Source organism: Cololabis saira, chromosome 14 (genome assembly GCF_033807715.1).
Source record: "Cololabis saira isolate AMF1-May2022 chromosome 14, fColSai1.1, whole genome shotgun sequence".
Taxonomy (NCBI): domain Eukaryota; kingdom Metazoa; phylum Chordata; class Actinopteri; order Beloniformes; family Belonidae; genus Cololabis; species Cololabis saira.
The window spans coordinates 14,695,076-14,722,813 of NC_084600.1; the positions used below are offsets into that span (position 1 = coordinate 14,695,076).

At 43.4% G+C, this 27,738-nt stretch overlaps 2 protein-coding genes across 6 annotated transcripts; one reads left to right on the plus strand and one right to left on the minus strand.

The window, feature by feature from the left end:
* The first annotated feature begins 37 nt into the window (after nucleotides 1-37).
* On the plus strand, nucleotides 38-4,302 carry tmem45b (transmembrane protein 45B). 2 transcript variants are annotated; one of them, XM_061739822.1, is made up of 7 exons: nucleotides 356-480; nucleotides 584-663; nucleotides 834-1,031; nucleotides 1,112-1,324; nucleotides 1,762-1,946; nucleotides 2,754-2,896; nucleotides 3,866-4,302. In XM_061739822.1, exons 3-7 carry the CDS (start codon nucleotides 842-844, stop codon nucleotides 3,975-3,977), a joined length of 843 nt encoding a protein of 280 aa, XP_061595806.1. In that variant the 5' UTR covers nucleotides 356-480; nucleotides 584-663; nucleotides 834-841; the 3' UTR covers nucleotides 3,978-4,302. The 2 variants fall into 2 exon arrangements, with proteins under 2 accessions (XP_061595805.1, XP_061595806.1); XM_061739821.1 differs by lacking the exons at nucleotides 356-480; nucleotides 584-663 and adding an exon at nucleotides 38-180.
* On the minus strand, nucleotides 3,968-26,560 carry nfrkb (nuclear factor related to kappaB binding protein). 4 transcript variants are annotated; one of them, XM_061739813.1, is made up of 26 exons: nucleotides 26,493-26,560; nucleotides 24,680-24,811; nucleotides 24,373-24,574; nucleotides 23,404-23,531; nucleotides 23,144-23,315; nucleotides 22,861-22,960; nucleotides 22,693-22,771; nucleotides 22,536-22,617; nucleotides 22,242-22,437; nucleotides 21,120-21,231; nucleotides 20,897-21,023; nucleotides 20,729-20,806; nucleotides 20,580-20,656; nucleotides 20,444-20,490; nucleotides 20,277-20,337; nucleotides 20,025-20,199; nucleotides 19,834-19,940; nucleotides 19,532-19,655; nucleotides 19,264-19,343; nucleotides 18,217-18,413; nucleotides 17,865-18,132; nucleotides 16,479-16,652; nucleotides 14,276-14,995; nucleotides 6,042-6,148; nucleotides 5,734-5,872; nucleotides 3,968-4,763 (listed from the first exon to the last, which is right to left on the minus strand). In XM_061739813.1, exons 2-26 carry the CDS (start codon nucleotides 24,803-24,805, stop codon nucleotides 4,623-4,625), a joined length of 3,819 nt encoding a protein of 1,272 aa, XP_061595797.1. In that variant the 5' UTR covers nucleotides 24,806-24,811; nucleotides 26,493-26,560; the 3' UTR covers nucleotides 3,968-4,622. The 4 variants fall into 4 exon arrangements, with proteins under 4 accessions (XP_061595797.1, XP_061595799.1, XP_061595798.1 ...); XM_061739815.1 differs by having other exon boundaries at nucleotides 18,217-18,410; nucleotides 22,693-22,766; nucleotides 22,856-22,960; XM_061739814.1 differs by having other exon boundaries at nucleotides 5,734-5,869; nucleotides 22,693-22,766; nucleotides 22,856-22,960.
* Nucleotides 26,561-27,738: the final 1,178 nt, after the last annotated feature.

The following is a 27,738-nucleotide window of genomic DNA, read 5'->3' on the forward strand; positions in this document are numbered from 1 at the left end:
GGGGGGGGTGTGCCTTGCTCACTGAAACTATTGCAAATGAGGGGTGGGGCTTTGTGTTGTGCCAGCACAGGTTAGAGCAGCCGGCAACAGGTGTGTGAGGTTTACACAGACCAGAGAGCCTCTGTGACACCTGCCAGGAGTCGGAGGTTCCCGCTGGGGACAAAAGCAGAGGACTGTAAGGTACGTGTGTGTTGTGGTTTGGGTTAGTGGTGAGTTTTCTACACGCTGAGATGCTCACCTGGTTTTAAACAGCTCACTGGTAATCAGAAGATGGTGTTTGGAGCTATCCTCACACAGGCAATGTGTGTGTGAATGGTGATATTTAGAATGGAAACATCAAGTCAGACTGGCCTAGTCAAGAAAAACTTGTCTGACTTTGTGCGCAGCTCCTAAACACACCTATGCCATGTGTGCATTATCTCTGTCACACTCCCTGCAGCAATAAAAAAAAGGCTGACCTGCACAGTTACTGCTACAAAGGTAGAAAAAGATCTCATTGTTAAATGTCTACCAAGTACTATTCTACTAATTTTGATGAGAATATTTCACATATATGCTTTTTATTTGACCGGTGTGTCATTAGGAAGACAAATGAGCTACTATCATCTGAGTTAAAGAGGAAAACCTGCTCTGACAGGCCACAACGCAGGACATAGCAGCCAGGTACTTTAAAATAACATCCCAGGAATTCAGGTGTCTCTTTTTTTCCTTTTATTGATTTTTCCACGAGTGACTTCATATGAAATAAGCTGTGCTGCACCCTCAGAGCTGTGATCAAACAATGAAATGCTTTGCTGGTGCGGCATTAATAAGTCATGTTGTATGTTTTTCAGGCCAAACGATGGCCAACTTTGGGGGCCATGCCATCCCAGGCACCTTCTTCCTGTTTTATGGCGTTTGGCTGGCGGTTAAACACACTCTGCAGCACTACTGGAAAACAAGCCAGCCGAAGGGACGGCAGGTGATGCCACCTTTCTTCAAAAGAATGGACTACATTGAAGGAGGGCTCAAAATCTTTGCCACCTTTGTTGGTCAGTTCTCCTTAAATCCAGCTCGTTGATTCAATCCTGTTGCCGCCTCATTTAATTTGCCCAACATTGTCCTGTTGCAGGAATCATGGTGGAGCAGTTTGTAGTGGATGGCCCGCACGCCCGCCTCTACGACCGGGACAACAAGTCATGGGTCAAGCTGATGAACTGGCAGCACAGCACCATGTATCTGTTCTTTGGGATTTCTGGGATGGCGCTGGTGATTGCCACTGCCTTCAGACGGGTTCCCGCCGGCGTTGACCGCTTTGCCCTCTCCCTGGCCCTCTTTGTTGAAGGTAAGCTGAACGTTTTTATTCATGGTTTCATAAATGATACTCTCCCCCCCCTGAAAGGTATACAGGACTGTCTCAGAAAATTAGAATATTGTGATTTTCTGTAATGCAATTAAAAAAACAAAACTAAAATAAAATATTGCAAGCCTTTTATTATTTTAATATTGCTGATCATGGCTTACAGCTTAAGAAAATTCAAATATCCTATCTCAAAAAATTAGAATATTCTGGGAATCTTAATCTTAAACTGTAAGCCATAATCAGCAATTTTAAAATAATAAAAGGCTTGCAATATTTCAGTTGATTTGTAATGAATCAGAATGTATGACATTTTTTTTTTTTTTTTTAGAAAATAAAGAACTTTATCACAATATTCTAATTTTCTAAGACAGTCCTGTATTCAAGCTGTGTTTTGTGTCTGTCTCCCTGCTGCCACGCAGGATTTCTGTTTTACTTCCACGTGCATGCTCGGCCACCCCTCGATGCCCACATCCACTCGCTGCTGCTGGTGGCCGTGTTTGGTGGATCGGCCAGCACCATGGCGGAGGTTTTCATTCGAAACAACGTGGTCCTGGAGCTGCTCAAGGCCTTCCTGTTCATACTGCAAGGCTCGTGGTTCTACCAGGTGACGACATGCACCGTTCAGCCAGTCCACACACTTTCAGAAACAGGTGTCTGTCATCAAAATCACAGCTCAGCACCCTTATAGTCAGGCGCCGTGTGAGGTTTCAAAGGTCAGATGTGTTTCTCATTATAAATCCCTACTGCGGTGGCATCCGTTAGGTAGATAGACAGAGCGTTGTCAACCAGTTCCAGTCAACTCTCTGTAGGCTCTGTGGTTGCAGCGATCCATCAAAAAGCCTGCAGCGTGATGATAACCCACTCAGTGGCCTCTGGACCTCAGTTCACAGCTCTGACTGCTGGTTTCTCCTCGATAAACACAACGCTCAGTCCATCATTTGGGTATTTCTCTAGAAATAGAACCTTTTAATGCATGGAAATGTATTGTTGCAGCCACTTTCTTTCCACTCCTGGATTATGTTTACATGAATGCCTCTGCTCACTCCATCTACTGGACATCTACTGGATGCTGCATATCACAGATCTTTGAGATTCTTATCTGGTTGTAAACCCCCTCACACATCACTGCACATTGTACTCTCTCACTCTCCCAACCACTGGTATCTACCTGTATGTCTATAAATCCATAGTTCAACTACAGCCCTCCTATTTGTCCACATACTTGACACGGAAACAGTCTGATCAATTTCATCATTATTAATATGTTCCTGTTTTGTTTTTGTCTCTTGTGCCTTCAGTTAGTCTGTAACTCCATTTTGCTGTTTCTACCTGAAACAGGTCTCAATGAGATTTTACCTGTATAAATAAAGGTTAATACAAAATATATCAATTTAACAACTTGTCATTTCAGATTGGATTTGTGCTTTACCCCTTGAGCGGACCACAGTGGGATTTGGAGCAGCATGGCAACATCATGTTTGTCACAATGTGCTTCTGCTGGCACTTGGCTGTGGACCTGCTTCTGCTCGCCAGCGTTTCCTCTGTTGTTTGGTTGTAAGTATCCCGTCTTTCACTTCCACAGCTTTTTAAAAAAAGACCTGGTTTTGGTTCAGAATGAGGCAGGAAATAGTACACATCAAAGATAATACATCTGGGATTTTACAAGCTGGATAAAACTAAAATAAATCAATGTATGGAGTCACCCAAGTGCAGAGGAACTGTTGGGTCATCGTACAGTACGATGGTTATGATGAGATACAATCACTCCGGCTTCTGCAAAGCAGCTGAAGGTCATCCTCTGAGGTCTCGGGGGGTTAAATAAACACTGGCAAGTTCAACAGTATTAGCATGCAGAGATAAATCACATTTTTATCACAGCACTGCACCAACTGGTCTCCCAACAATACTGGGAACCGACCGACTTTGTGCCGTACCAGACAAGTCCTTTACAAGCACGGAGGACTAAATATTTTTAAATATATTTGGGACAAGCTTCTAAACTGTAGGGGATTTAATTGGAATGAAAAAGTAATAATTATATACATGAAAACGCATGTTGAGTATTCAAGAGACGATAACACTGACGACCTATTTCAATGATAAAACTAAAATCTGACATTTATGATTTTTTTTTTCTAGCCTTTTATTCATACAAATGTAGTTAATACCAGTCGGTTAAAGCAGCTCAAAAGCTGCAGGCCCCCGTCCTGCTGCCAAAGCCCCTGTAATCAGACGAGGGGTCTCCGTCTCCGAGACTTCATTAGACGGTTACTTGGATGCCTTAAAGGGCACACCCTCATTATTGAGACATTTATTATTTACAACAGGTTTCTGAACTGCTATTCTTCTGTGTCACTGGTGCATTGATGGTTTTTACCACCTCCTGTGCTCAACGGAAAATGAGATGCAAGCGTACGATAAACAGAACAGTGGTCAAACCTCATCCGTCTCTAGCTCGTCTCATCTTTTCTAGCAAAATATGAAGGTGGAACTTAAATATTTGTATTTTTCTTGTTCCGACAGTGTCGTTACACGATCCTCGGAGAGGAAACGGGACATTGAGATCGGGATGCGAAACACAACCTCCAAAGCAAGTTCCCAGAAAGCTTTGCTTGAAGAGTCTGATGAAGAATGAGGCCACGTCTACCTTTTATTTTCATCACCTGTCTATAGGAAAAATATGTTCTCTATGTAAGTGATAACCTCTGATTTATATGGCATTGTTTTAGACTTTTTTGTTAAAAAAAAGTATTTAAATTGTGGTTTGAGAACATTTCAGAAATACAAAGTGTCATTTGAAAAGAACAAAATATATTATCAAGTTACAACATTCAAATAAATCAAGTCCCACTCAATGAACAACTGTTAATATGCCATATAAAACACACACGAATAAAACAATATCCTATTGACAGTCACATCAATGGTATATTAAATGTTTAATATTTACAACGTAACAAGTTGCAGTTTGAAATCATTTCACATCTGCAGAGCATCAAGCGAAAGGTCGTTCCACTGTAAAGGACAACAAACACACTTGTCTATAGAATTTGTGAGTTTTCTTTCAAGATATTTTGGCCTTTAAGCGGCAACGAAACTGAGAACAAACGGGAGGACAGCAGGAATCTTAGATCGAGCCAAAAGCATTAACTGTGAAGGTTTCTGACTTGCTGTCAAGGTCGTTTCCAGACCAACGGGAGCATAAAAGGTTGTATAATCACGACTAGGCCTGAGAACAAAAGAGCTCCAATAAGCAAACAGACATCATTGCGAGATGAGATCACTGTTGAGGAGCAGGTGGAGGATCAGGTACACACTTGGGTGAGGGTGCTGTTGTGACCACGACGGTTGAAACAGGTTTTGGGGATCCTGTTGCCATGTGCTGCTGGAGCGGCTGAGTCTGGACCGTTTGAATCCGAACCTTTAAAGACAGTAAAACACCGCTGGTTAACTGTCATCAGTTAGCAGCCACAGATTTCAAGACTGCACACCAGAAACTAAACATAACTTCTGTATAAAAGATTGCAGCTCTGGCCTGTGACATTATAACTGTAAAGTCTTAGGGCCTGATTTACTAAATGTTTGCGTGTGTAAAAACGTGTGCAAACTTGACATCACTCGCAAACCAATGTGCAAGCTGATCTACTAACAGCGTGCAAAGAGGACTGCGCCTCTCAAATGAGCAAAATAGCACACGCTGTTCATTTAGTACTTTTGCCCTGATGAATAATCAATATGGGGCGTACCCGCCTGAAAGCGCTAAATACTGGGAGGGGAAAATGCAAATAGGTTCATTTACCACACGCAATGAGATTTACCAAGCCTGAAAGTAATTGCGGGGATTGTGATTGCGCCAAAATCAAATAATACGCAGAGAGAGAGTCTTTATTCTGCTGCATGCTATTTTAAAAATGGTTGCACAAGTTTTATTAAAGGCCACTTTTTCTTTAGTTCTTCGCCTTATATCTTGCCACCTTCTTTTAACCTAATCTGCCGTTCTTTTCGTCTTACCAACTGCATTTATTCTATCGCAGATTTTCTCCCACATTGCGTTTCTTTTGGTCATGTTTAAATTTCTTTGCTGTAGTTCATGAATGTGTTTATTTGCCTCTTCCACTAATATCTCTAACTCCAACTCGTCAAATTTCATTTTGCGCTTGCGACTATCCTGCTTTCCATCCAGACTCTCCATGGCGCAAACCGTAAGACACGCAACACCTCATTTAAATACTGCGCAAGCATTCTTAGTTGATCACCCGCAAAACACACAACAACAGCACGTGCAAACTTTTTCAGTGCACACGCAATTTAGTACTCTTTATTTAGGATCTTAGTAAATCAGGCCCTTAGTGGATTATTTTCTCCATGACGATAACGTGGCGTACACGGACCTGCGTGGCCTGCCCCTGCTGCTGGAGCTGCTGGAACTGCTGCGCCGTCACGAAGCTGACCGGTTTGTTTCCTGCGATCAGCTTCGTCCCTGCAGGCATCGTGGTCAGGATGATGTTCCTACCCAGGCTGCTGAGACTGCTCAAGAAAAAACACAAATTAAACTTCTATTGCAGATAAGAACTTGACAAATTAACAAGGTTAAGATGGAAACGGGAGCAGTGACTACGAGCTGAAAAGAGGCTAAACGTCCCGATACACTTCTGTTCTACTGAATCTTTTCCACCATCAAACATGGCCAGAGACTTACTTTGTGTTGAGACTTCCTTTCACAATCGGCGTGGTCACCACGCTCTTGCTCTTCAGCGGCTGGTTGAGGACGGAGAGGGGCACGGTGATCCGTGCAGGTAACTTCCCCTACGGTGGTGTCAAATAAAAAAAAAGGAAGAAGAGACTTTGTGAGTCAGGGAAAAGCTTACATTGACTTTAGATGAAGCTTTGCCGATCAGTATTTTATCCATAAAAAGGACCAGTTCAAATTTCAACCCATTTCAGCTTATCGTTAGTGCCCACCCAGCAGGTCACATGATTATCCTCCTGCAACAGGTTCAGTGGAAACTGGATCTTTCAGTCTTTACTTCAGATGTGAGAACCCCCACAGGCAATTCTGTGAACATGAACTCTAACCGTTTTAATTATCTGCCGAAATATAACCAAAAGGTTGAATCACATGTCACATGACTTGCATTTCCACTGTAACCAATCAATGTAATTTCCCCAGTGACTGACCCGACACAATCTACAATATCTACATTACTTGTAAGATATCAAGTCTGTCACCAAAAGGATGAATCGTACTCTTTAGATCTTCTACGTGGTTTATTTAAAAGCCTATAGTTAGGGTTGGTAGAGGGAGCAATGCCCAGGACTGACTTAGGTGGGAGCACTGGGTGATAAAAATGGGGGAAAAAAAAAAAAAAAAAAAAATTGGGGATAGAAATTTGAAAAACAAACAAAAAAAAGCCTATAGTTATACAATTAAAGGAGCATGAGGCTCCTTTTAAGAAATGACTCATTAGCGCCACCCTTCGCCACGACGGCTGTCGGGGGTACTGCAGCCAACAGCGAAGCCGGTACGGGAGAACGGGGAGAACGCACATGCAGCGTCATGTGACGTCACATCCGCAGGACAGCAAACTCGGCCCCTGAATTGCAGCACATTTTGCAGCACACAGCCTGTTCAAGGCAACGGAGATATACACTAGAGCAGGGGTTCTTAACCTTTCTGACCTTGGGGCCCAATTTTTTCAGTACAGAGTGGCCCGAGGCCCGTTAAATATTAACACTGTATAGCAGCGAGGGTCCAGAACATCATAATAAATAAATATATATATATATATATATATATATATACATATATATATATATATATATATATATATATATATTCAAGTAGCCTCATAGTTGTATCAACATCTGCATCTGACTGTTATATTAAAAAAGTACATATTTGCCCATTAACATGTGTAACTTCAATTACACATTTTTTTCTCTTAAAAATAAAATAAGATTGTATTTTATTTTTCAAATGCTATCTTATTTTATTTCTTTACCAGCAGTTTGAATTTCCCCTTTTCTTTGTTAATTGTCTCAACACATTTTTATAATAAATTAATATAAACACATCTTAGCAATTTAAAAGTTTTGCAGTTTTTCTTTCTTCCCCTTAATCTTATGCCCTCACTTTCTGTCGTTCAGTGAGAGAACTGAGCTCTAATTTCTCCTGCCAGGACTTTAAATCTGGGCTGGATGGTGTCAGGTTCTCATACACATGTGAAGGTGCTCATTGATGAACCTGGAACGATATTTAGTTTTAATTCTGTTCATTGTGGAGAAAGCTGCTTCACAGCTGTATGTGGACCCAAACATGTTTAAGATGGTCAGCTTATTTTCTGTGACTTCAGTTCAGACTTGAGTGGATATGTTTGATGAAAAACTTTGTGTTTTGTTTCAGTGGCGTTTTACTTTCGCACTTTGAACGCCACGGTCTCTGAACGTATGAGACACTGGTTTTGTCCCAGTGTGAAGACTGAACCAGGATGAATCTGTCCATTCCGGTGTTGTGCCAAAAAGTGATTGCCTGCCAGAATCTGATTTCTTCTGATTTTTTCATTAACTGTATTTGGCCTTCAATCAATTTTTGCCAGGTGAAAATGCCTATTTTGTATTGTAATGGTCCTTTAAAAGAGTTAAAAGCAATCCTGTGAACTCTAGTGTTTATATTATGAAGCTCAAGAATGAGATCAAATCATATTTAGGTAGAAACAACCTTTTATTAACTGTATTTGGCCTTCAATCAATTTTTGGCAGGTGAAAAGACCCATTTTCAGGGGAGAAATCAGATTCTGGCAGGTAATCACTTTTTGGCACGACACCGGGATGAACTTCCCTTTCCACCTGTTAGGCTTCTCATCTCTGTAAGTGTTAGAAAGCCCACACTGCTTATGTTTACTAGTTCATAGTATTTTATATTATTCGTTTTTTCTATGTGTATATTTAATTGTCCTACGTTACTGGACTCACCAGACTTTACCAACGGTCCCTGAACGCACCACAACCGTTACGCTCCGACGCCGTTAAACGAAGGCAGTTTACTTTTCCTTCATGCGGCTGCCGATAGATGGTGCTGTTTTCTTCGTCCGTTTTAACCATCCGCCTGTGTTTATGAGTTTTTACTGTGCGTAGATGCCTAAAGGTGAGCTTAAATGACATTATAGGGTGAACTGAGCATCAGCATGTTTATCCGTTCACACTTTGTTGAAGCTACAGTTAAACTGCTTTTATGTAATATATTAGTTATGCTACTACTGTTCATTTCTATAGTTTATAAACCTCTTTGGAGTTGGTATGTTAATATTAATTAGTAATTTGCTGTTATATTTGATTAATGAATACATTAATGATTAATGAAACATGTAAGTTGTTATTTACTTTGTATTCTGGTTTCGGTATATTAATACGTTTTTCTCTTGTTTGTATTGTTACAGACCACAGTTAATTAAACTCATTTGACCTGGAAATCCGTATCCGTGTCCTTTAACTTGGACACACATCCATACCTTGCCGCTCTAAACCAGATATTTCCTGGAGACCCCAATTCTCCTTTTTATGGTCCTTCGAGCCGGATTAGAGTACCAACCAAGGTATGGAACCTACATATACGGATGCCGGAGCAGAATCTGAACCCCAACGTGCCTCACGGAGAGAACGATGCCTTCCAGCGTACCTGGATGAGTATGTGGTTGCAACTCTCCCTTTTCAGGGACAAACCCAAACCACACGACCGGCTCCTTCCTCCCAATGTGCACGCAGTAAGCTAACACGCTCATCCCAGAGGAGCTCCAGTTCCAGGTCAACACGTTCAACACGCTCGTCGGGGAGCAGATTCTCCTCCAGGGTCCTCTCAGAACTGGAAACAGCCCAGCTCGAAGAGCGACTGAAGCAGATGGAGCTGGAGGAGATGCAGCAGCAGCTGGAAGATGACCGACAGGCCAAATTTGAATGTCAGAGACTACAAGATCAAGCCAGAGAGGCCCAACAGCTACAGGAGGAAGCCCTTAGAGCCCGAGAGTCATTAACCAGACAACTGGAACAACGGCGACAACTAAAGAAGAGAGAGAATGAACTGGTGATAGCCAAAATGGTTACTTCTCTACTTAAAGAGAAAGCACAGGATACTCATCACATCAGCGCCTCACCTCCTCCCTCAGATGATGGAAAAGCAGGCATGACTCCAGCTCTTCCGCCAGCGTCTATGGCTCCGCCTCCAGCTCTACACCCGGGTTTGACTCAAGCATCTGTGGCCTCACCTCCAGCTGTACATGCAGCTTTGACTCCAGCATCTGTGGCTCCAGCTCCAGCTGTGTACGCAGCTTTGACACCAGCATCTGTGGCTCCACCTCCAGCGCAAATCGTGGCTCCGCCTCCAGCTCTCCAAGCGGCTCCGACTCCAGTGTCTGTGGCTCCACCTCAAGCGCAAATCGTGGCTCCGCCTCCAGCTCTCCGAGCGGCTCCGACTCCAGTGTCTGTGGCTCCACCCCCTGCGGCTCTGGCTCCACATCCAGCTCTCCATACGACTCCGCTTCCAGTATCTCCAGCTCAGCCTCCAGCGCCACATTCACCTCTTCCTTCAGCATCCCTGCCTACTAATCTAGCACCTACGAGTTATCAGCCTGCTCCTATAGGTGCTACATTATATCAGGCACAGCATACACCATATGCAGTTCACCCACCGCAGCACTACCAACCTAGTGCAGCTTTCTCCTACCCTGTCCAAGCAGCATCAAGCAGTATGGATTTGTTCCTTGCATCATCCTACGGTGTTCCAAAGCCTATGATCCCCTTCTTCGACAGTGATAAAGAAAGTGACTTTGCTCTACTGAAGATGGCCCTTGACAACTTGTTAAACTGTCATCAGCACCTGAACGAGCAGTACAAGTACCAAGTTCTCCTTGGACACCTGAAACTACCAAGTGCACTCCAGCTGGCCAAGGCCTACATGCACGATCCGAGGCCGTACACCATGGCCATCCAAGCTCTACAGGACAAGTATGGGCAACCCCGTCAGCTTGTCCAAAGTGAACTGGGCGCCATTCTGAACACTCCAGCCCTCAAGTTCGGAGACTCCGAAGCATTTGATGCCTTCGCCCTGTCTATCCAATCACTGGTAGGCATGCTTAGGACTCTGGAGGGACAGAACGGCTATGAATTAAGATGTGGATCTCATGTCGACCGACTAATGAGTAAGATGCCGCCAAGCTATCGCGATGGGTTCGTGGAATACTGCCTGAACCAAGGTATACTTCGGACAGGTACTGACCAAACCTATACCTTATCTGACTTGGGCTCCTGGTTACAGAGGAAATCCCAGGCTAAGCGCATAGCAGGTCGAGCTGCTGCTCTCTACAACTACGAATCTCCCAAGCCAACAAATAAAGATCACCGGGCTTTCCATAAATCAAAAGAGAAACCTACAGCGTTTTTCCTCACTGCCAATGACGACCAAGGCTCCAAGGGACGGTTTCCACAACCTATGCCCTCATCTAAACCTAAACCTTACTGTCCCCATTGTGACACTAAAGAGCATTTCCTGAACGCCTGTACAGAGTTCAAGAAACTGAGCACAGGACAGATCGTGAAGTGGATAACTGATGGACAGCGGTGTTGGAAATGCGGACGATCTCACAAGCCTGATTTTTGCACCCTCAAGCGACCTTGCAACACCTGCAAAGAGCAGCATCTGACAGTACTGCATGATGTAGTCCAGCAAATCCAGAAGAGTGTGCTCATGGTGACCACTCCGAGCACAAGAGTGTACTTAGATAGACCGAATAGGTCCCCAAAGGTGATGCTGAAGGTCGTGAAAGTCCTTCTTCATAATGGAGATCGAGTACTAGAGACTTATGCAGTACTTGATGATGGATCGGAGCGAAGCATCATCCTGCCACAAGCCGTGCAACACCTCAACCTCACCTCAGAGCCTGAAACGCTCAACCTTCGGACTGTTCACCAAGAGGTAGTGCAGCTTCACGGTGCTTCAGTTGCATTTCATGTGTCTTCCCTGCCTAAACCTGGTGAGAAGTATCACATACGTCAGGCATTTACATGTGATACCCTGAGTCTCTCCGAGCACTCTTACCCAGTGACAACTCTCCAACGGAGATACAAACACCTCCGCAACCTACCTTTGCCTCACGTGGACCACGTCCAACCCCTTCTGCTTATCGGATCTGACATGCCTCATCTCCTGACACCTATAGAGCCAGTACGTTTAGGCCCACCAGGAGGACCCATTGCAGTCCACACCAAGCTTGGCTGGACTCTTCAAGGTCCCACCAGCACTGACCAAGTTCCTGCATCAGAGCAGCAGTGTCTGTTCACCTCAACAGTCTCACAGACCAGTGAGCTCTTCAAGAAAGTTGAGCGTCCTTGGCAGGTCGATACGCTGCCTTACGTGAGCGAGAAGCAGGTAACCCGATCGAAGCAGGATCAGCAAGCCTTAACCCTACACCAGACATCCACTGTCAGGGTCACTGCTGATGGCACACAGAGATACGCTACACCGCTGCTTCGTCGAGCCAATTCCACAACTCTCCAGGCTCCTATGGAGGCAGTGTTGCCGAACCTTCGAAGTACTGAGCGGAAGCTCGCCAAAGACTCTGACCGTGCCAAAGTATACTGTCAGGAGATCCAGAAATTGGAGAAAACGAGCTATGTAGCAGTGGTGCCATCTGAGATAGCTACAGCAACCCCAGAATCGTGGTTTATACCTCACCATATGGTGCGGCATAACAACAAAGACAGGATTGTCTCTAATTGCTCTTTCCAGTACAAAGGGACTTCCCTCAATGACATTCTTCTCCCTGGACCTGCCCTAGGTCCATCGCTGCTAGACGTCCTCATTCGGTTCCGGCAGTATCCAGTTGCTGTGAGCAACTGGAGGTACGTAGAAAGTTATCCTGCTGATGATATCACACGGGGCAAGACCTTGAAGGAGCTGTCCCGACCACACCGCTGGCCCCAAGGCCCGAAGTTCTTGCGTCACACCGAGGATCATTGGCCAGCTAGCCCGTCAGCCTATCCAGAACCAGAGGATAGCGAAATGGAGAAATCAGTTTTCTGTGGCCACGGGACATGCAATTCCAGTCCTCAACTCCCTGATGTCAGCACGTTTTCCACATGGAAGAACCTCATGCAGGCAACAGCACGATCCCTACATGGGGCGGCCGACCCAAGCTCTAGCTCACCTGAAGCAGCTGGTTACATCAAGGCAGAGAATCTCCTTCTAAACCAATCGCAGTCTGGGTCATTCCCGGAGGAGGTCAAGGCACTCATGTCTGACCGACCCCTACCAACCAACAGTCGTTTGGGATCCTTATGTCCCAAGTATGATAAGGAGACAGGACTCCTCAGAGTCGGAGGGAGACTTCGACGAGCTGAGCAGCTCAAATCGGATGCCATCCACCCGGTCGTATTAGACCAAAAGCATCCTCCGACTAAGCTCATCATCCAGGATTTCGAAGAGACTCCCCTTCATCCTGGACCAAAGACAGTTCTGGCTGAACTGTGTCGCCAGTTTTGGATTATACGGGGGAGGGAAGCAGTCAAGGGGTGTCGATTGTTTCGGCCCCCTTTCTGTCAAGATTGGACGTCGGACAGAGAATCGCTGGGGCATAGTCTTCAAATGCATGACTACTCAATGTGTGCATTTAGACCTCCTAGAAAGCCTCCAGACTGCTGCCATGAAGGTCAAAGATCGGACCTACATCCGACCAGTAGTTCGCTTAGTCAAGCTCCCTAAGCTTGAAGATGATGAAGTCGGGGATACACTTACCTGAGTGGCCTTTCTACCTTGGATTCGATTGTCCATGCAGACACTCGGGGGCGGCTGTGTTAGAAAGCCCACACTGCTTATGTTTACTAGTTCATAGTATTTTATATTATTCGTTTTTTCTATGTGTATATTTAATTGTCCTACGTTACTGGACTCACCAGACTTTACCAACGGTCCCTGAACGCACCACAACCGTTACGCTCCGACGAATGAAACATGTAAGTTGTTATTTACTTTGTATTCTGGTTTCGGTATATTAATACGTTTTTCTCTTGTTTGTATTGTTACAGACCACAGTTAATTAAACTCATTTGACCTGGAAATCCGTATCCGTGTCCTTTAACTTGGACACACATCCATACCTTGCCGCTCTAAACCAGATATTTCCTGGAGACCCCAATTCTCCTTTTTAGTAAGAGTCAAGCTAATTACTTACTAAGTAACTTACTAAGTTTTATTTACATTAATAAGTTGTCAGGACTGCGCGTGTCGGATTTCATCCGAGCCTGATCAGCTGAGACGGCCGGGCAGAACCCGCAGCTCTCTGGTCGCGCTGCAGCAGAGTCACTTTCCGATGCTTTTGCGAGCCCGAACAACAGTCCAGTCCAGCAGACACATCTACATGTACAATCCTTCAGCAGTAACGATGGAGCCCACCGCCCGAGCGGCACCGACCTCCCCGGCTGCGCGGACGAGTCAGGATAATTGATCACGCCGCGCTCGCTCGCTCTGGGCGCAGACCCAAGTAATCGATCCCTGATCCTGGCGGATCTAAACCTACTCTGTGCAAAATGAAGGATTTTCTCTATAAATACACACCATTTCTCTTACTATTACACATAGAGCTAGCTGAGGGTCTTCTTCTCCTCATTTGATCGGGAGTTGCTATGCAGTCCCGCGGCCCCCGCGGCCCACACGTACAAAACTGAATTTTTTTCGCGGCCCACTAGATGGCGCTCGCGGCCCAAGTGTGGGCCGCGGCCCTATGGTTAAGAATCACTGCACTAGAGGGCTCATTCTTTTGGGTTTGGAACGCTTCATCTGACATTATTACTAGAAAACTTAAAACGTATAAGAATTTTTTTCATAAATCCTGCCTCATGCTCCTTTAAACTATAAGCAGGATAAACTTCAGAAACAGGAAGTCGTACCGACTGCGTGGAGACCACGGTGGCGGGCACCTGTCGGACGGTGGCGGTGGCGGTTCCCAGCGTCAGCGTGGAGCCCGAGGCTCCAGGCGCCACGGTGATCCCCTTGGCGCCCGCCACCACGTTGGCGGCCATTGTCACAACGTTGGCACATGTCGACGCTGTGAGCGTCTTGCTGCCCGTCGTGGTCGTCATGGTGATGGTCTGACCCTGTTTCTGCGGGATGACCCCGAGGCCCGGCATTATCCGGATGGTGGCGCCGGTCTTGTCGGGGGAGGAGACGCTGGAGAAAGTCCGCGACTTCTGGTCGGCCATGGTGACGGCCAGCGTGGGCATCAGGCGTATGGCCGTGTCTCCGGCCGCCTTCAGCACCGTGGAGGCCACGGGGCCCGCCTTGGCGGCCTGCGCCTCCCCCGCGCCGCTGGGAGCGCCGGAGGCCGCGGAGGTGGGGGTCACATGCAGGGTGGCAGAGATGCTCTTGCTGCCCGACGTGGCCGCGCCCAGGAAGTCGGAGGTGAGTTTGACGGTGGCGACGGGGGACTTGGCGAGAGTAGCCATCATGTCCGGGGTGATGCGCAGCACCGTCTGGCCTTTGGCGTCCGTGGTGATGGAGGACGGCGGGAGGCGGAGGACATCTTTACCCTGGATGCGCAGGTTAGTCGCCGTGATGGGAATTCCTGTCCCGCCAGGAGTCTTCATGCCCAACTGCCCCGTGATGGACACCTGCAGGTGAACACAAGCAACCAAAGTAAATACAGTCGCTAGAGAATGGTCGCCAACGGTGTTAACCGGAGTCAAATTCCCTGTCTGACAGGTTCTAACTTGGCCAATAAACCTGATTCTGATTCTGATTCTATAACGCGGTTCACCTTTCACATCTCACGTTTCCTGTGTTAGTTATTGAGGATTATGGGCTATTGGATAAGAAATGTAATAACAAGTTTATAAGTGCTGTCTTTAAGTCGAGATCATTTAATGACTATATTCTGACACTTCACAGTCTTTAAGTTTCTCTACACTAGGAAAAAGCCCACTCAAACTATATCAAATGGCCCATTCCCCCCAAAGTCAAGGAAACTCATTTTCAATTGATCAATAAAATGTATCAAACCGCTGAATTTTTGAGACATAGATTTAAATTTGAAGTTGACCCCTGTGCTTTTTGTAATGAATCTGAAGAATCACTTGACCACATGTTTCTATTGTGTCCTGTCTCATTAACCTTTTGGCATGAAATTAGAAATTGGCTATCTTTAAAAATGAATGACATTCCAAAATTAGAAATCGCTAATATTATTTTTTACATAGATACAATTGACAAATCAGTGTCCAATCTTGGTTAATGTCATTCTTTTACTGGCTAAATATCATATACACTGTTGTAAGTGGAGAAAAATGAAGCCCTCTTTCCAATGTTTTTTAAATGATCTCAAACGTTTTTTTGTCTCTATAAAAAAAATTATTAGCCGATATACCAAAGTATCTTTTATTTTAATCTCTTTCTGAAATGTCGATGCTATTTGCCTTAAAATGCCTTAGTGTTTTTTTGTTATAAATTTTACTTGTTTACCTTATTGTTTGTGTGTATGTCTCTTGTTCATGATACCTCCCAAAGTATGTTCTATTTTCTTATATTGTATTTCCTCTACTAGCAGTTTGTATAAGTGTGTGTTCTTGTTTATAAATTGTGTTCAATAAAAAAATAAAAAATAAAATAAAAAAAACTTTCACGTCTCGCTGCTTCACGGATTTGCATTGTGTTCTGCATTCTGATTGGCTAAACAGTCTCCCCGCTTCTGCATTTCCTGTGTGTCAATAACATTACGGTTTAATACTTGTGTTATCTTTGTCTAATATTTAAATTTGTTTGATGATCTGAAACATTTAAGTGTGACAAACATGCAAAAAAATAAGAAATCAGCAAGGGGGCAAAAACTTTTTCACACAACTGTACATGAATGTAAAACAGCTTGCCAAATGTAAACATAATGTAGACAAAACATTCTGCACTGATTCTCCCGTTCAGATCCAGATCCTCAATTTGAACCCTTGTATAATTATTGTAAAAAAAATAAAAAATAAAGGTTACTACTTCACGGATTTCACCTATCACGGGTTCTTTTTGGAACGTAACCCCTGCCAAGAATGAGGGATTACTGCCCATGTGAACCGAACTGAACATGACAGCCGGGACTGGAGGCTTCACCTGCTTGATGTTGGGGCTGCTGACACCTTGGAGCACGGCGGGAGAACCGGGGGTGTGAGCCGGGCTTCCCGGTGATCCCGTGTGAGGTTTGGTCACAGTTGACACGGAGAGGGTGGTGGGAACCTGGACGGGACTGGTACCAGACTGACTTCTCAAAGGCACAGAAACCACCGCCTGTTGAAAGTTCACGACAAGCAGGATCCGTTAGAAACCAGCAACATGGCCAGGCGGGACCATGTGACCCCTGAGCTCGCAGCTCTTCATCGGCTCCTTATCCCTTATAAGATCCATTTTTAGATTCTATTTGTTTTTAAATCTTTACATGGTCTTGCACCTTCTTATATACTCTACTGCCCTTATTTTTTAACAACTTGTGCTTTTTATTATTTTACCTCTTTTCTTATCATTTTATTTGTTATTTAAGCGTACTCTTAAATTAATTTTTTTTTTCAAAACCGCGCAAAGTTATGGATAAGCCCTGAAGGCAGGCATTGTGACGTAGAATTGTCAAATTGGTCTGATTCACCGCACGAACCGGCACAGATTACTTTGTAATACTGTATTTTACCCGGTCTGTGTACGTTTTAACCGTATAGAAACGTATTTCTTGCCATTGTAAGAATGAGATGTACCTGCTGTACTCTACTGCCCTTACTTTTAAACAACTTGTGCTTTTTATTATTTTACCTCTTTTCTTATAATTTTATTTGTTATTCATCTTTTAATTGTGTCTTGCAGCTTTTAATGTTGATGTAAAGCACTTTGAATTACCTTGTGTTGAATTGTGCTATACAAATAAACTTGCCTTGCCTATATCTCAGCTCTTTTAAATGTCCATTGACCTTCTCAGGCTTTTAGATCAGCTGACCAACTCCAGGCTAAAGAGCAGGAGGATCGGGCCTCTGCATTTCCGGTCCTTTTACTGGACCGAGCTGCACATACGCGGCTGGTTTTAAATCTCATCTAAAAACTCTTAAAACTAAAAAAAAAACTAAAAAAAAAAAAAAAAAAAAATCACTGGGTTTGTATGTATGTATATATTTATGTAGGTATGTGTATGTGTATGTAGGCGTATATATGTATATATATTAAATATAGCAATAATGCACATATATATGCCTTTGGTATCAATCATTAATATATGTGCAGACAAGGTAAAAAAAATAAAAAAATTAAATCTCATCTTAAAACTCAGTTTTACTCACTAGCATTGAACTCACCATGATTGTTGTATTTCATTTGTGTGTTTTATGTTGTCCTGTTTGTTTTAATTTTTCTTTCTTGTCCAGCACTTTGGTCAGCTGTTGTTGTTTTTAAAGTGCTTTATGAATAAACTTGAACATGCAAAACAAAGCTTGGTGTTTACATGCATTTTAGAGAGGGTACCTGCGAAATGCCCTTCGTCCCCACCGACACGGGCATCCGGATCTGGTGGGGCGCCTGATGAACCAGCGTGGCCTGCTGCCCCGCAGAAGCACCGAGACCCGGCTGAGCGGAAACGACCCGCACCTGAGGGAGGGAGCCGGCCGCCAGGTGACTGACTATCCGAGCGGCGTGTTGGGACGTGACCGGCTGGGAGGCCGGAGGACAAGCCTGGCTGGTGGGTAGGATGGTCCCCAGCTGAGGCAGCGAAGGGGGCGACACGAGCAGCACACTGCCACAGAAAGAGGAGGAGTATGAGGCGGATATTCAAAATGTGCTGTTGAAGACAAACGGAGACTCCTTGCTCGTGACTTACCCCTGGCTCGTTTTGATCGCGTCTGGGACGCCGGCCTTGGTGGGCGTGGTGGCGGGGCAGGGCAGGGGGGACTTGGGAGTTCCAGGCGTGTTTGGAGTGGGCGTCGTAGGGATCGGTGAGATGGGATTAGGCCCCATTTCCTGCACCAAGTCCAGACATCCAGGGCCTTTGTTTATTCCATCCTTATTCCCAGACTTCTAAAGCACAAATTGAGAGTTATAATTAACAATAAAAGGCACCTTTCAAACTGCTGAGTTTCTCAAGAGCCAATGATTTCTTATTTGTTACATTAAAGGTATAGTCTGTAATCGTATTCAAAAACATTTTTTGTTATACTGGGTGAAATGGTCCTTCCATCCTGAGAGTAGCCAGTGAATAATGTGTTCAGAAAAAGCTGCGGTGCCGTGCAGGCTCTGTTGCCACAGCTACGGCGTAGGGTACGCCGTAACCTACAGCGTAGGGTACGCAGGGACGAGCACCATTCTGCGTTGGTGAAACGCAGAACCAAAAATCAGCCTTCAGTGTGTGCTCTGTGTGCTGTTCTGAACTTCTCTGTTGTGCTCATTTTGCTGGGACGTCGGGTCCCTCCGCCGAGACACAATTTTGCGGTATGCGTTCATTGTTGTGTCTAAAAATGATGCGCAGTGCCGACCCAATCAGAAACGGTACAGATATTCTGTGATATTTTTTTATATTTATGAAAAAATAAAATTATAAAAAAATAAAGGATCCCCATAACTTTGATTGGGTGGGCAGGACGCACGTTTGGGTGGGCACAGCCCACCCCTGCCCCCCCTAAAACCAGCCTCACTTACAGGTGAATGAGACATGTGGTAGTTTTGTTGAAAATGTGCTATCCAAAATGTCCTGGAAAACTCGACTCCTGCAAATGCGCATTCCCCAAAGTTTGTGGGGCCGTGGCTTTGGACGGAGCACTGACGGGAGGGGGAGGAGGGGGCGGGGCTTAGATGAGGTGCCGCTTTCAAATCTTGCTAGCTCTCCAACATTACAGACTATACCTTTAATGGTTTTTGTGGAGTAACTTACAGGCTTGGAGGCCGGTTTGGGCTTTTGCTGCAGAGCTTTTCTTGCTTTTGCAGCTGCAGCTTGAGCTTGGTGAATCCTCTCTGAGTCAAGCAAAGAAAACAGAGTTATAATAATTATAATAAATCCTCATAACAAAAGAATTACAATAAGTTAAAGCTTCCCTTTGGGTTAAATATAGATACTTGATTCTTCATCATTATATATTTTACACGATTACCCTCCCAAAACACTTAAATGAGTTTTCAAGTAAAATAATTCTCCTGCTCACCAAACTCCTCCTGGCTGCGGTTGCGGTGCAGGTAGATCCACAGTTTGCGACCAATGTCGTATTTAACACAGGGGTCTTTCTCATAGTGGAGTCGATCGAGAGCCCCACTGACAACCGTATTCACCTAATTTAAAAAAAGGAAAACTAATCACAAACTAGAAGTAGGAAGTAAGAATCTTAAGGGAGCAACTGTACAGAAAACAGATCTTTTATTAAGCTAAAAACTGAGTCAAGTGAAGGAAATCTGCCGTATGCGAGGGATTTAAAATAATAAAAAACAAAAGAGTGAAAAACCTTGATACCTGTGCACTTGTGACATCTGGGGCAAGAAACTGGGAGTCTTTGAGCAGCTCACAGATCTCCGCCCTTGTTCCCTCTCCATTCGGCAACCTGGCTGCTGCATCCCTAACTAGGGGAAGGAAGCCAGAGCCGTGTCAGTGGTCTCCCGGGATCCAGATAAACCAGACAAACCAGATAAAAGAGAAGTTCTAACCCAGAGAGAGAATGGTGACGTATGGCGGCCGGTCGGAGCGGAGCAGCGTGTGCTCCCTGGCCTTGTTGAGAGACATCTCCTTATCAAACACCCCTTTCACGGGCCCCACCACGGACTCGAAGCCGTGCATCCTGAAGGTGAAGGCTTTGTGCGGCTGGTTGTATCGTTGCTGCTCCTAAGACACAAAAAGTAAGTTCATCTAAAGAGGTCGAGAAGGAAAACGGTTCAAATATTAGAGCAGAACAAACGAACCTGGACTTGAAACACCTGTCTCTCATCTCCAGTGCTGGGCCGCACCACATAATCAGTCGACCTGTCGTTGGAAATATTAAACCTCTTAGAACCAGCTTTGGTATGGAGAAAAAAGTATATATTTATACGGTGTACTTTAATTCTTTATGAATAAGAATATATTTTACAGTTTTGGTGTTGGAGAAGTCATCTCTATCATGTCTTCACTCTCGGTCTGTAGGAGATGAAGAAAACCTTTTAAAATCATAATAAACAAGGAGGAGAACGTGCTGAAACATGTTTACGATAAAACATTCACTCTACCTTAACAACAAAGTCTTTGGAGTCCAGCCACAGCTGACAGAGGGCACACAGATCCTTCTCCGTGTCCTGAGTGGGACCTAGGAGAAGCCATGACGATAATCATTCTGGACACCGTGCACGACGGACACTGAGCAGCTGAACTCTCTTACCGATCCATCGCCACTGCTGAGACTCATCCACAAATTCCACGAATGGAGAAAAGCCGCTGGGGAGCGCCATCATGCCATCTGACAAACAAGTGGGACAGAGGGCATTAAAGTCATACTTAGATAGTGTCGTAAATAGTCATTTTAGTGTAAGCGGTCGCTGCTCCTCACCTTTAGTCTCTCCTGCGAGAAACTGCAGAGCTTGAAGTGCCAGATCTGACCAGCAGGAGGCAGATGAAAACCAAACATTGAGAGAACTGGCTGGAGACGACTGCCACAACTGAACCTTTTCCTCCAGCTGGAAGTTCAAATTCTCTGTGTTAGAATGTGTGTTTGGTATTGTGCTCCTTTTGTATGAAATGTACGTGAAACTCTGACGTGAGTGACTACATACCATAGAAGTGCTGGCAAGGCATTCTGCTCTAAAGATGCTCTCCAATAAGCTGAAGAAACTGGCAGCTATTTCCTCAACTGTAACCGGGCTGCTCTGACACTCCTCCACAATCCTGCAGAATAATCATTATTTACATCAGCGTTTAGCTTTATTGTGGTGGAAGTCCACAGCTGTCATTGATGATGCCATGCATGGATTAGGAGGTCAGGAGGCGCTCAACCACATCTGATTTCATTATAAAGAGGATTTAACAAAAAAACAACAATAAAGATCTGAGACTGGCTGGATGTGGCAGAGTGGTAATGTAGAACTACTACAGAACCTTGTTTAAGACCTTAGAGAAGCTCTTTACTTGATATCGATATTTCTAAAATCTTCTAAGACCTTCCCAGTACTTCTCCGTCTGCATCTCAACTAGGGCTGGGCGATATATCGAGATTTTAATATATATCAATATATTTTCAAACGCGATATGGTACGAGACAATATCGTTTATATCGATTTAAAAAAATAGATATATATTTTTTTAATGATTTTGATATACCGGTAGCTTATTTTGTGACAAATTGACCTGAATGTTTTATTTGAGATTTTCACAAATGTTTTGTTATTTGCACAACTGTCAACCTCAGTGGAAAAGTCTGCCTGTTACTGTTTACATTGTATTAATTGCACAGTGTATTTTAATTTAATTGTTATGCAGGAAAGGGATATTTGTTTTATTTTATTCAAGAAGCATTTTTATTCTATATATGCAAGCAGTTTATTTTTATTTCATTTGTTTTATACATTTTGATATTGTGCAGACCTCTGTTAATAAAGGTACCTGTGTGACATTTGGCACGAGGCATTGTATTAAACTGACTGTTTATTTAAGGGTTTGCCTCAGAAAAAAATGAAGCTAACAGAGATGCTATGCTATAATGCTTTGGGGGAAACCCCAATTATGGCACAGAAAAAATATCGATATATATCGAGTATCGCCATTCAGCTAGAAAATATCGAGATATGACTTTTGGTCCATATCGCCCAGCCCTAATCTCAACCACACACTGGATCTGCGGCGCTCGTCACCGACATAAAACCACACTGCTGCTAACAATATTAGACTGTTAGACTCACTCCTCCTTGATGTTGGTCAGGGGGGTGGACGGGGCGTCTGGGAGGGAGTTCATGATGTTGACTGGTTGGGCTGGGGGGGCGTCTGAAGGGGGGAGACTTTCACAAGGATCCTCAGATTCCACTTTTATAGTCCTCAGTTTTTTCTTCCTTCTCTCATCTCTCATCTTCTTCTTAGGCAGAGGCAGGTCGAAGAGCGCTAGAGGATTTAAAAAAACAAAACATATTCATTTACTCTGTAAGAATAAAAAAAAAATGTAAAAAGAAAGACTTGGGAACAATAAAACATTTACTTACGCATAGTCCCTTTCCGACCTATATTTGCTCTTGAAAGTATGTCTCTGAGCTGGATATCTGAAGTTATCAAGTCTGGATGATCCTGTGGAAGTCGGTCGTTAGTGATACAGGGTACAAAGAAAAGAAGAAATCATGTTCTTCTTCTATACCAACTTACTGGCTGGCGCTTCCTCTTCTCGCAGTGGTTTTGCAGCATGACTTTCAAATCGAGTTCACCCAGTTCTACTTTTTCTGTGAGAAAAAAATAAATGAATTGATAAATACAAATAAATGTCCTCAAACATTCTGGTATAACATCATCTACAATAACAGCAACTGACCCGTAGTTTTCATGTCTTGTGTGGAGAGGCTGGGAAGTACTCTGAGTGAGACGGTGGGTGTTGGAGAAGAGGGTGACGGAGGCGTCGGACTCCACAAGGATACGTCTGCAATAATGTGAAATAAGATCAGAAAAAGATTTTTTTTTTTTTTTTTTTTTTTTAAAGGAAAAAAAAAAATGTAGTCAACTTTACAAAACTGCTTTTCAATTCAGAAATCATGGAACTGCTTCACAACTGTACATAATCTCTATATCATTAGCAGTGACGCATGCTAAACAAAAGACTGACCGTCATCATCAGACGAGGCGTTGCTGTCTCCACACTCAGTTTTGACTTCCTTAAGTATGCGACTCAGTCGTCTCTTCACCCTCGACTCTCTCATCTCAGCGTGTGTCTTGCTTGGCAACCTCCTTTTTGGAGGAAAGTCCAGACCATTGTGAACAACAAAGTCCAGCAGTTCCTACAATGAGAAGCATCAATAAGACCAAGCTGGCTCTGGCTGCTGGCCAAATACAACAGATATATTAATTGGAAAAAAGAGAAAAAACCTTTCTGGAGACAAGAACTTGCTTCAAGAGTCTGTGGTAATACTGCTGAAGGGAGTGTAGGTGGCGTTTCCTCTGGGATTTGGCACACAATTGTCTGTACTTGACCACTTCTGGGTTGAAGTAACCATCTGAAACGGAGTGAGAATATTCAGTTAATAGTGCTTCAAAACTCTGTTGAGCCTTACTTACTGTAGCAGTGAAAAGTGGGTTTTTTTTACAGATAAGTGATACACAACATGAATAAAAACATCACTCTGTTAAAAGGACATCCTGTCAATCAAAGGTAGTTTTATGTTAAAACAATGAGACAAGTAGGAACATTTCTGCGCTGGATGAATGCTGGGTAACACGAGATGAAAAACAATTTTAAAGTCACGGTTGTTTAAATGATAACAGGTGATGTAGCCATAACAAAATGCGGTGGTTGTGTAAAACGGACCGAAGGTGGATGAGAGCAGTTGTATGGGTGAATTCTGTTGTAATAGACGCTATATAAACAAAACTGAATTGAATTGAAAATATTACTTTTAAGATGTTTACGGTTACTGAATAGCTGATGTGATACGGGGCATTTAAGTATTTTATTGCTCTTCCAGTGACAGACGTTTTTTGCTGTCAGGCCCAGAGAAACGTTAATCTTCATCGGGGTTCCACGTCTCTACAATGTCAACAAGGATGTACTGCACATTCAGCAGCTGCATTCATTTCCCTCGGGTGCTATGAAGACATTATTAGGTGTTGCACATTATATTGGAAGGGAAAAGCACATGGTGAGAGTTTACAGATGCAGTAGTTTGTTCACTGATGCAATATGTCATTACAGTGTGTGCTAGTTAAAATTATTAGTCATATGGATCTGTTAACTGGCTGAACCCCTTCAGATTACTGTTTCAGCTTTTTGTGGGTGAAAAAAAAAAAGGATTAGGTGAATGCAGAGCGCCTTATGTCCGAAAAGTGTTAAAGAAGTACCTCGAAATAGTTTCTGTGCAAGATGAAGAGGATTTCCAAAGTTAAAATTTCCATCGTTGAACAGGTCACTGATGGTGGCATCCTGCTCCTCTGCCTTGTTCTCAGGAAACTGTGGCAGAAACTGACGAAGGTGTTGTCTCTGAGAATCGGTCAGAACCTCACTCCAGGTGTTTTCACTCAACACCGAGAAAAAAATATCAGGCTGTTGAAAGCAGAAGCAGACAAGAAAATAAGAGTAAGATCCGGATGGTGTCTAATTTTGTAAATAATCAGTAAAAACACGGATAAAGCACGCCAGACGACTCACATCCTCCAGTAGGTCCTCTGGTAGGTTCACTATGCACCCCCCAAGCATGCATTCCTCTGTGATCTGTCCATCGTTTTCCTCTTTTGGATCAAGAGGGTCTGTAAGCATGTGTGCGAGTGCGTCCATTCTCCTCTGCAGCGTTCAAAGATTTCACAACCACAAATACAATCATGTGACTACAATATCTCACAAACCCTCATAACATTCAGTGCCGTTGTCATACAGATGGTAGAGTTGTAGTTCCGGTTTTGGTCTCAAGACCAATTTTTTGTGGTCTTGGTCTTGTCTCGGTCTCTCCAGGTCTCAGACTCGGATAATTGAGATGCTGTTTCACACCAAGGTGACAGAATCTGGTGATCAGCAGTTCTTCCTCTTATTAATGTACAGTTTTGTAAACTATTTGTATTTTGCATTTTATTTAATGTTTTGGTGCATCTGCATCTAATAACAGTTTTGTGTTTATAACGGCCTTGTTTGAATAAATATATGAATAATATTTGCATATCGTGATTGATTAAGCATCAGGTCTATTTCTGCAGGCTCCTGGGCTGCAGTCTCGACCCGGTGGAGGTGGTGGGGGAGAGGAGGATGGTGGCTAAGCTGTCCTCCATCATGGACAATGGACAAGGTGGACATGGACAATGTCTTCATGAGACTGTCAGAGCCCTGGAGAGCTCCATCAGTGAGCGGCTTCGAGGCTTCTGAGAGGCATCGCAGGTCCTTCCTCCCTGCTGCCATCAGACTTTACAACCAGGCCTGCTCTCAGTAGCCAACGGACAATAACTTGTCCAATAACATAAGATGTGCAATATCATATCTCCGAGTCTACCTCATACACACTCTACCTGCTTTTTTTTTGCACCGTTTCTTTTCTTTCAATCTACTGTATATACTGCTCATATTTCTGTAATTATACATATTTTATATATATTTTTTATTTTTTACTTTTTAGTCTCTTTTCACCCCTCCCCTGCATGTGTGTGCTTAGTGTACTGCTGCCAACAAAATAAGTTTCCCCACTGAGGGAGAAAATAAAGGATTATCTTATCTCTTATCTTATTTTATCTTTCAGTGATGCTGATATACGGTGTAATTTGGCTGCTATAATTATAAATAATGCAGTTTCAAGTCGATAATTGTATCTTTAATATTTATAATACAGGTTTCATTTCCAAATTAAGTCCAATTTAAATCAGTAAAATTTACTATTCATTACTTTCTGAGGTGGAGGGGGGTGTTGGAGCTGGTTATTCTGCTAGAGGACTTTGGGACTAGTTAGTAGTCGTGTCAATCCTTAAAAGCACTGAAGTCAATCCTCCAATAGTGCAGAAATAGCGGTAGTGCAGTCACCACACATATCTGATCTCAGCTGATGGATGGAAACATTTATAGTGAGTTCAACATCATCATCAACTTCTCTGTGTTATTGTGCTGCAGTTGAATTTCTTTTGGTCTCGGTCTGAACTAGTCTTGGTCTGGATACTCTCTGGTCTTGTTCTCGGTTTAGGTGATCTTGACTACAAGTCTACCAGGCGGTATTGGGTTTATGGATTTGGCAGTGCGAACACCAGAGGTACAGAACAATACCCGCAGGTACAGTAACACGTATCTGCCTTGTGGAGGTTAAAAGCAGCTGAAGTCCTTCACCTGGACACATTAGCAGGAAGCTCAGCGACCAAACCAGCTCTATTACTGGAGACAATCACACCAAAATTACTTCTGGATTCAAAACTAACCACAAACACATCATATTCCCGAATTATCGTACCAATAATGATCACATAATGCTCGTAAAACAAATCGGAGGTCTTACCTGGCGTAAATGATGTTTTGAAATAAAGACGGACCTGTTTCACCGACGCACCCGGTTTTCTTCTTCTACGGTAAATGGATGTTGAATCCTGCACTCTGTCGCCCCCCACAGGAGATAAGGCGTACCTACAACGGTAACGTTTCACATTAAACCTTAAACTCCTTATCTTTTCTCCCTATTCTCGACATAATATGATAAGTATATTGTTGTTATTATTATTATTGCTATTATTATGACCACTAGCAATGATTTTAGTATATTCTGGCGCACTGTATTGAACTGTTGAGGGAGTTATAACCGGTTGCAACCTGTTAGCTGTTAAAATGGTCTTAACTTGATATCAGCTTGAAGATTCAACTTGACCATGAGTTCATATGCTTATTTTCGTTATCTCCTTTTAAATTCTATAAAGCATTTGTGCATTTTCTATGTTTTTACAGAAAGCTGATGGGACCACAAGGCCACTTTTTTAAGGTGGAACTAGTTAACTTTTTCTTAATTTCAGCTTTTTCCCTTTTTTCCACACAAGGAAACCTCAGAAAGTCTTGTGTTGTTACAGAATTATATTTTTTATATTATATATTTTTTAAAGAAAGAAAATGCTCAAAATTCAATGTAGAGTTAGTCACAATAATGTTTACATTTATTTATTTATTTATTTTCTACTTTACAATTAAAATCTAACAAGACAAGATTATTTAATATTCCCAAGTAAACTAATAAATTAACTAATACATTAAGTTAATTTGTTGAATTTTTAGTACTGCTTTGTTAAATATTAGTTATGAGGGGAAATGTAGTCATCACCCTCACCCTCACAGCAAGCTCAAATTGTGGCGCTGGAATCTAGCCGTGATTTATGGTTCGGATTTGTTGTGTATTAACAACACAAAGCAACCCTTCTTGGTTGACCAACACAGATGTAACACCTGGCACATCTGGGCTGTGGGTGAAACACTAAAACCTGACTACTTGATTTGCACATGCAAGCATAGCCCATTTATTTATTTAGTCAAACACGGGCTATCTGGGAGACCACACGACTGCAAGTGCAGGCAAAATGAAAGACCAGAAGAACAGAATCACTGAAAAAAGGGGGTGTTCGATGAATTATTGTATCTTTTGAAGTAATTTTCTGCTAAAAGGAGTTGTTGCTTTTTAACTAAGTAGTGTGTATGACTTAGAAACTCTGTTATTGCTCATGTCATTAACTTGTGGATATGCATCACTCACCTGTGGTCATATA

Excerpts from the sequence above, each read along its gene's own strand:
- tmem45b (XM_061739821.1), top strand. The coding sequence starts at position 842 with ATGGCCAACTTTGGGGGCCATGCCATCCCAGGCACCTTCTTCCTGTTT. Across the intron at positions 1,947-2,753 it reads AAGGCTCGTGGTTCTACCAG|ATTGGATTTGTGCTTTACCC; the intron begins GTGACGACATGC and ends TTGTCATTTCAG. Across the intron at positions 2,897-3,865 it reads GTTTCCTCTGTTGTTTGGTT|TGTCGTTACACGATCCTCGG; the intron begins GTAAGTATCCCG and ends TTGTTCCGACAG.
- nfrkb (XM_061739813.1), bottom strand. The coding sequence starts at position 24,805 with ATGGACGCACTCGCACACATGCTTACAGACCCTCTTGATCCAAAAGAG. Across the intron at positions 23,316-23,403 it reads AAGTTCTTGTCTCCAGAAAG|GAACTGCTGGACTTTGTTGT; the intron begins GTTTTTTCTCTT and ends TTCTCATTGTAG. Across the intron at positions 4,764-5,733 it reads AGCAGGGGCAGGCCACGCAG|GTTCGGATTCAAACGGTCCA; the intron begins GTCCGTGTACGC and ends CTGTCTTTAAAG.